Source organism: Pipra filicauda, unplaced genomic scaffold (assembly GCF_003945595.2).
Source record: "Pipra filicauda isolate LSUMZ 115617 unplaced genomic scaffold, ASM394559v2 scaffold18_size4552066_pilon, whole genome shotgun sequence".
In the NCBI taxonomy this organism is placed as follows: Eukaryota; Metazoa; Chordata; class Aves; order Passeriformes; family Pipridae; genus Pipra; species Pipra filicauda.
In genome coordinates, this window is record NW_024104298.1 from 3,938,431 (window position 1) to 3,947,295 (window position 8,865).

Genomic DNA, 8,865 nt, shown 5'->3' on the forward strand with positions numbered 1-8,865 from the left:
GGCCAGTTCCTCTGCCACAGCCAAGTCCTTACACTCCACTACAGCCTCCCAAGACCCTCAGAAACCCAGGGGTGCCGTCCCAGCCCGCCTCCAAGGAGTAACGGGGCTGAGCTCTGTGCCAGCACAAGGACACCGGTGCCCCCAGACCCCGGCGCGGGACACCGTGACCACCGTCCCTGGAAGGGCAGGAGCCCGGGCTGGATGCGCCTGCGGTCCCGCCTCTGCCCCACCGTGAGCCGAGCAAAGCCACCGGCACCACCGCCTCCCCTGCTAATCCCGCTCGCCGTGCCACGGCACGGAGCAGCAGCTGCGTTAACGGGAGCGCGGCCGCAGCGGCCGCGGGGTGCGCGGAGCCCCGGGACGGTCCCCGCCGCCCGCTCCGCCCGGCACCGCGGCGGGCGGGGAGGGCACCGCTCCGCCGTGCCCTGACCTTACCCCGACTTGGCAGGGGCCGCCCGGGCGCCGGAGCGCGGCGGGCAGCGCTGCCATCACACCGCCCGCCCGGCTCCGCGCAGGGGAACAGCGGCAGCGCCGCAGGAGGAAGAGAAGGAGGAGGAGAAGGAGGAGGAGAAGGAGGAGGAGAAGGAGGAGGGGGGCAGGCCCGCGCCCGCTCACCTGCAGGGGGAAGGTGGCCGCCTTGTTGCCCACGTAGCCGCGCACGACGTGGCTCTGGATGGAGAGCACCCGGCACTCGGGCTCCATGGCTGCGCCGCCCGCCCTCCCGCCCGCGCCGGGCCGAGCTGGCGGCGGCGGCGCCGGCAGCAGGAGCAGGAGCGGGGGGCGGAGCGCGGGCGGCGTGACGCGCTCGCCCTCCCTGCCCGCCTGTCACACACACACGCGCTCCCCCCGCGGCAGGGAGGGAGGCAGGGAGGAGGCGGGGGCACCGCACGGCTCCCCCCGCGGTGGTCGCTGCCCGGCGCTGGGTGCGGGGCGGAGGGGGCGCCCGGCGCCCACCGCAGATCCGCCCCCCGCGCTCTCGCCGCGGGTCCCGCCGCCGCCTCCCCCGCGGCGTCACCGGTCACGCGCCCCAGCGGCCGCCCCGCCCGGCGGTGGCACCGGCGACACCGGGCACCGAGCGCGGACACGGCCCCGGACCCTGCCCGGGCACGGCGGGGGCAGCGGGAAGGGCGAGCGCCTCGCCCCGGCGCTTGGGGAGTCACCGGGATGGGTCGGGTTGGAAAGGGACCACGGCGGGTCGTCTGTCCCAACCTCCCTGCTCGTGGAGGGCCATCCCAGAGCACGCGGCAGCGGGTTGTGTCCAGACGGTTCTGGAATGTCTCCAGTGAGGGAGACTCTACACCCTCTCTGGGCAATCTGTTCCACTGCACAGGGAAGAAGTTCTTCGTGTTCGGGTGGAACTTCTTGGGCATCAGTTTCTGCCCGTTGCCTCACCGAGCAGGGCCTGGTCTGTCCTCTGACACTGACCCTTTGGATATATAGACACATTAATGAAGTCCCCTCTCAGTCATCTCTTCTCCAGGCTAAACAGGCCCGGCTCCCTCAGCCTTTATTCATAAGAAAGATGCTCCAGTCCCCCAGTCATCCTCATAGCCCTCTGCTAGACCCTCTCCAGGAGCTCCGTGTCTCTGTTGTCCTGAGGAGCCCAAACTGGACATGGTAAATGAGCTTTTTCCAGCTGGAAGGAGGTTGCAGTGAGGTGGGGGTCAGTCTCTTCTGCTCATGCCCACAGTGAGAGGACCAGAGGAAATGGCCTTAAGCTGAAATAGTGGAGATTCAGATTAGATAGAAAAAAATTTTTCACTGTCAGGGTGGTCAGACATTGGAATAGGCTGTCCAAGGAGGTGGTGGAGTCACCATTCATGGAGGTGCTTAAGCCCAAGCTGTGGGTGCCCTGACAGAGCACCACCCTCACAGTCGAGTTCTTAAGTGAGTGCAATTGTGTGTTATTGACTCAAAAAAAAAAAAAAACCCTTCGGAGGGCTGCCAAAGAGTAAAAGAAGATGTATGTGTTGGCTGGCAAGTGCTACAATATATCAAGACTCTGCTGAGACAGGACTTGATGGTGTGTTTGGGAGTTTCATCTTCCTCTGGCCATTTGTCATTATTGACCGTCACAGATCACAATAAGAAATGACGCCTGATGCCTCTTGTTCTTCTTTGTGGATAGCTTTGAATCGACTCTTGAAATAGCGTGATTATTTCTCAGCAAGGTGAAAGAGTATTTTCCTCATCATAAGTAATCTTTTGGAAAATGAGGGAACATGCTGTCCTCTTTTCAGTCATCACTCCAGTTAAAAAACTTCAGGCTTATTCTACTCTGGCCTAACTACTAACAGTTGCTTCACCACCTATAAATTTATGCATTTCTTGAATTGCAGAAATCAGTGCATCTCCATGGTGTATAGGGCCAGAACAATGAGGGATCTGCATCATGTTATACTCCTGCTCCTCTAGCTTGGAGGGCAATTGCTGGAATACAGATCTTGTCCTTTTTTCCTGTGTTTCTTCCCTTCCTCACTAATAGGGCTTCATGCTCCACTTTGACCTTGTAAGCCTATGATACACACATACTGGCTTAGGTTCCTTTTGGGAATAACTCAAGATCCATCTTGTGGGTTCCATGGTGTTGTCAGGTGAGACTGGGCCTCAGTTAAGGCAGTTGTATAGTGGCATTAATGGTTTGTCTCCATAGTGCCTATACCAATTGTATTTTCCCCAGACTGCTTGTACACCTGAGCAAGGAAACTGCAGCATGGGTATCAATTACAGGATTGTTTAGGTTGGAGAAGACCTTTAAGGTCATGAAGTCCAGCTATTAAACCAGCACTGCCAAATCCACCACTAAACTATGTCTGTAAGTGCTACATCTACATGTCTTTTAAATACTTCCAGGGGTGGTGACTCCACCACTTCCCTGGGCAGCCTGTTCCAGTGCTTGACAACCCTTTTGGTGAAGAAATTTTTCCTGATATCCAATCTAAACGTCCCTTGGCACAACTTGAGGCCATTTCCTGTTATCCTATCCCTGTTCTCCTGGGATAAAGTTCTCTTGCTTGCTCCCACACCACATGCTGTTTCTCCAAGCAAGTGGAAAAATCCACTCTATGCAAGATTGCTGTTTTCTTCCTAATGTTCTGAAAGGTCCAACAAAGGCAAGTACTCCTAGAAAACTTTATGCTTTTCCCAGAGGAACATCTGAAGCCTCCCTTTGTACTCTAAGCTGTAAGAATTGAAGTATTTTTAATGAATTGAGGAGTAGAACCTGCACACACGAAAGTAATCAAGGGGGTGACTTAGCAGTATGAAGTGCCAATGTTTTTCCAATTATGGGGGAATCTGTACATTCATATACTAAAAAAGTTGCCACAAGCAAAGCAAAGGCTAGAAAATAATTCACCTTCCCTTCCAGAAAGCAGCTCATCTGAAAGTGTGCACAGTTTCTGAGCAGTGGTTTTTTTAAAGGCTTTTCCTTATTTATTCTTTAAGAAATCAGTCCTCTTCCTCATAATAAAAGACTCTGTGTACCAGGAAAATTGAAGCTTTGATTCCATAGTGATCATGCATCCTGCTATTCTATTGTTCTCAAAAAAATAACTCCCAGGTACTCCTCCAAATCAGGGGATTACAAAGACTGTTTGAGGAGCAAATAACCATTCAATGGGTGACAGAAAGCTTCACTGGGAAAAAAGAAAAAGGCAGGGCAGGGTAGATCAAGTGCAGGCAATAGAGAAACTGTCCTGGGCTTCCTACTACAGCTGCTGCAGTAGCACTGTGATGATACCTTTTGAGCTCCTGCCCTGTCAGTGGACTGTGCGTGGAGTTTTATGGTGGGGTTTTTTCAAGGTGACCTGACCACTCAAATCAGATCTCCTTGGTAAGAGCGGACTATTTGCTGGAAATGGTGAATTTTGAGTAGAAAATCATCATCATTTGATCAAGAGAGAGGATAGTTAAAAAGACCACAATTTGTCAACAACTGGCAATGTTTCTTCCACAAATATTCCTTGTTCCTCCTGTGCCCTCCTTCTATAACTCGCCGAAATCCTGCTCACATCTCCCCCACTGCTCTGCTCAGCCTGTCAGTAACCACAGAGCAAATCACCCCACGGCAGACCTGAGGCAATAATGCACATGACAGGCATCCAGCCTGCAGTTCTGGGAGATACACATCTTTCCTTGCCTTCTTTGCTTCTGGGCAGACAGGACAAACATCCTTATGGGCCATTTGTTGCACAGGCTGCTGCCTTCCTGTGTCTGTGTTGTTACCCTTTGGAATTTGAGCTCATCACGCATGAAGAAATTGTGAGATGACGGCGAATAACAAGCTTAACGTGGATCAACAATGTCACAATATTGCAATAAAGATAATCACCTTTTGGACTGCATAAACAACACTATAGTCTGCCAGACATATGAACTCGTCCTTGCAGCATACTGAGCACTGGTTGGGTCTCTGGTGAAGTACTGCCAAGTTTTTGGAATGGCATTTCATTCAAAATGAAAAAATGGCACAATAGGAGAGGCCATAAGAAGGATCTAAGGCTCGGGACACACAACATAGGAGGAAATGTTTTCTTTATATTAATGAAAACTCAACTCTTTTAGCAGCCTACAAATACATATAACACAGGGCTATGAGGGAGCAGAAGGGAATAAACCAATGTCCATGATGGAGGGCTTGCTGCCATTTTGCAGAGGATTATGAAGCACACAGGAGGAGATTGCTTGGGAAGATTGATGAGGTTTTATCTTCAGTTTGTTTGTTTTTTCATAGCAACTGGAAGAAATATTTTATAAATATTGATAGGTGTATTTAAATTTGTCTTGGAATGGGGAACAGACTTGAACTACCAAGGTCTCCTGAAGCTCAGATTTTCTATTTCAGCACAATAGAAAAGATATGGAGCTGCCAAGAATATGACACACTGAGCTTGATAAAAGATGCACAGAGAGAAGGTCTTAAATCAGATTTTGTACGTTGCATATGGATTCTTTAAATCATTGTAGACATTGACAGAAAATAAAAGGTGACAGTTATGTAAAGTAGTATCAATACCTTCTCCTCAAAAAGTCTTGAAGGCAGCAGAATTGGACCAGCAGAGAGTAATAAATAGAATCATAGAATTGCTTAGGCTGGAAAAGACCTTTAAGATCACTGAGCCCAGCTATTAACCCATCACTGCCAAGTCCACCACTAAACCACGTCCCTAAGCACCACATCACGTTTCTTAGATACCTCCAGGGATGGTGACAGCCACAAGCAGCCTGTTCCAGTGCTTGACAACCTTTTCAGTGAAGAAATTTCTCCTATGTCCCACCTGAACCTCCCCTGTCACAAATTGAGGCCGTTTCCTCTTGTCCTGTTGCTTGTTACTTGGGAGAAGAGACTGACTCCCCACCTGGCCACAGCCTCCTTTCAGGTAGTTGCAGAGGTCAGTGAGGTCTCGCCCGAGACTCTTTTTCTCCAGGCTAAACACCCCCAGCTCCCTCAGCTGCTCCTCACCAGACTTGTGCTCCAGGCCCTCCACTGAAGAGTACACCTGTTCAAGCCATGACCAGCCAGTTTTTCCAGAAGAATTCTGTAGGAAACAGTGTCAAAGGCTTTGCTAACATCTAGACAACATCCAATTGTGCATTCCTCAATCAGAAGACCATCTGTATTTTAAGACACTGATTTTTGCTTGTCAGTTCAATGTTTGCTAAGACAGATTGTAAAGCACCAATTTATGATTGTGATAGTAACCATAAGCTGTTAGCAACATTTGATGTAGGAGGGGACCGTTGTCCTTGTTTTGTGCCAAATTTTCACTTGGCCTGTATTAAAATGATTAACTTTGTCAGGAATTGTCAAAATTAAGGGATGATCAGAAGATCAAGTGGGCTATCTGTTCACTTACACCTCTGACTCGAACCTGTTCTCTTTCACTTATTTGACAAATCTCCATATATTTTGAGCATTTTTACCTCCAAATATCAGGCCCAGTCTTGCAATCCTCACATCCATTGTTGGAAGTGCTTCTGGGGTGTCATCCAAGGGGCTGGGTGTCAAGCTGAGAGACAGGCCAGTGATAACAAAGTTCTGTTTAAAATGCCATGTTGCTGTCACAAGTTGCTGCAGCTGAACAGCACTGTATAGCATGACATTCTTGATCCTCATCGCATGAAATACATCCTCAACCTAAAACACGCCTTTTTATAAAAAACATGCAAGACCACTCTGCTGTGAAATTAATTCTAAGCTAAAGCACTCCTTACGCTGGTACAATTCCCACTAACTACACACAAATATTTTGGCTGGTGCTGATGTCTGGTGCATGTTTAGGTTCCAGTGTCCATTTAACAGAATTATTAAAGCTAAAGAAAGCCAGGAAGCCTCCTTTGCTTGGCTAAGGGAGCTGAAGTGTTTCAGATCAGCTTGCAGTTTTGTCCTGAATACTCGTGTTTGCACCCCCAGGATGCATTTCTATTGCACTTAGTATCCACTATGTAATATTGGAGAAAAGCAACTCATTAGTTTAGTAGTTTAATGCCATTTAACCCTGTTTGTCCTTGAATAACCATTCACCAGCATTAAAAAGGGTATCAGAGTAAGTGCAACTATCTGTTTGCCAACCAGTTTATTTCCAGCAGCAGACCAGAGGGGATAGGAGATGCAAACAAAGGCATAGGAGATGGAGTTACAGGGCAGTACAGTACAATATGTGTCATGATAACAGCTTTAGAAAAATTAATATAAATGTTTTTGTTTTGCTTTGTTTTTAAGGCATCTTTGGGGAAAGTGTGAAGAAATTGGTGATATTTCCCTATTTTTAATAATTCAGTTTCATGGACACTTCATACCTGGTTTTTGATATTTAACCTTGAAAATTGTTTGACTTAGATTTTGGGTCAGAAACGCCACACACTGCATATTTGCTTTATAAAACATGATAACAGCTGGAAAAGAGCAAGGCCCTTCCTGGCAGTGGGAATAAACCTCTCAGCCATGAACTGCATCTCTCAGCAGTTTGTCCTGTGTGTGTCTTGCATCACATGCTGTCGTCTTGCAGTCATGAGTCACTTGCTTCAGCTCCCACTGCTCAGGGATAACGGCTTGGCAAAACTACATAGCTTATTCCCTCATTCCTTAGGGAAATGTGCACACAAAGCAGTGGGAAGCCAGGCCACTGCTGTGCTGGAAACAGAACAGATTTGCATTTGAGTTCAAGCTGCAGGGTGTACATGCTAAGACTAATACCATGTCTTTTTCTAGTCCTGTTACCTGGGTAATGGTGATTTCATTTTATTCTTTTCCTTCAGTGGCTACAAAAAGATTTTCTACTTTAAATTAAGCTTTGAATTGAAAACCTGAATGAAATACACTAAGTTCAGAAATGAGCTACTTAATTTTTCCAGTTATTCTAACTTCCCTAATAAGCAAAATAGCAGTAATAATAGAGGACAGATTTCAGGAGTCTGAGAGGGGCTAGTTCTGTCCCAGGGGGGAAATTCCTTTCTAATTTGCTCTTGCTTTTCTTTGTTATTAGAGGACAATTCTTCTCCCTCCTGTAGTTTTGACCATTGTGACCAGTAGCGAAGTCTAACCTATGTAGTTCTGAAAGTCTCCTGGATATTCCTCCTTAGTACAAAAACATAACGGTAGGATGAAGTTAGCAGACATTAGTGGGACCAAGATTTCATACCAGACTTTCAAAATTTCATCAGGAGTTTCAAAGTGATCCTGAGTTTGCTAGATTTACCATTTACTGGTACAGCATTGGTTTAGCACCCAAAAGGTCTCTAAAAAAAAATAGAGAAAAGAGAAGAGAAGCCTAAAAGCGCACACACACACAGACAGACACACACACACACACATACAGAGAACTGCAATTCACACAAATAGCCAAAGTTGCAAAAATTTGGATGAACACCAATCATGAGGTTCCATTCTTGGAATGTGAGTAATGATCAGTTCCTTTCTGGAACCCAGGTTAAGATCCTCTCAGCAAACAGCAGGAATCCAAAGGAAGTCCCCCAAAACTCTAGGAAAAGCAAGAGGGATAAAATGAGAACCCAACTACAGACCATTACCATAACGTGAGCAAAACAGTTGCGTGCGTGAAATAGAATCTGAATTTACACTTCTGGAAAGGGAGGGCCAGAAACCAGAACATTTTTTTGGACTCAATCCCCCACCTAAATTAATGCAAGATGCTTCATACAAGATTATTTCTTATGAGGACTTTTCATCTTTGTAAATTTGGTATTCTGGGATTGAAGAAGAAAGAACTTTTTACAGAAAAATTACTGGCTCAACATAGTGAAAAACACTAGAGATTCTTCTTTAGGAACAAGATTTTTCTCCAGGATAACTAACAATCTCTATAATTAAATGAAGGAAACTGATAAAAAAGATGTGAAGATTGCGTGAGATAAATGGGCAAAAATTAAAAAGTAGCCATCTGGTCCTGGCAGATACTTGAGCTGTGCAATACTATCAGCAGCAGTTGTAAGTTCCTTGGGCAGTTGACATCATTGTCCGCAGCTGGTTAGAAATAATCAGCAAAAATTTCTGTATCATGTGCAAGCCCTGAACATGCCAGTGGCCAACTGCAAATTCCTGTGTCTGGCTTTACAGTGCAACACAATGTTTTCTACTCTTGGCAAGCAACTCCGTGGAGCTCAGGCCCTCAGTGGCCAGTTTTGCAGCTTGTGAACAACAAAGAGCAATTTCTTCCTCTCTTGCCATAAAGGGCTCCTGAGTGGATTTCTAAGGAAGAAACAGTGGGCACTCTCTGCTCTCTGACAGGCTATTGGAAGGCAGTGCAGACATCTTGAATGATTCCTGTCTTTTCTTTCAAAGGGAAAGGCTTGAGCACTTTCTTTTCAGAAATAAAATTATCCCATGACAATATTCTGCAGAGG

At 47.1% G+C, this 8,865-nt stretch overlaps 1 protein-coding gene across 2 annotated transcripts in view; it reads right to left on the reverse strand.

Annotated features, from left to right (window-relative positions):
* Positions 1-932, reverse strand: part of PDXK (pyridoxal kinase) — a 39,198-nt gene extending 38,266 nt beyond the window's left edge. The window contains exon 1 of one of the 2 annotated variants that reach the window (XM_027741961.2): positions 616-932. In XM_027741961.2, the coding sequence (XP_027597762.1) occupies positions 616-702 (87 nt within the window). In that variant the 5' untranslated portion in view covers positions 703-932. Of the gene's footprint in view, positions 1-435; positions 511-615 lie in introns of those variants that run through there. The other variant, XM_039380209.1, reaches the window with a different exon arrangement.
* Between the last annotated feature and the right edge of the window lie 7,933 nt (positions 933-8,865).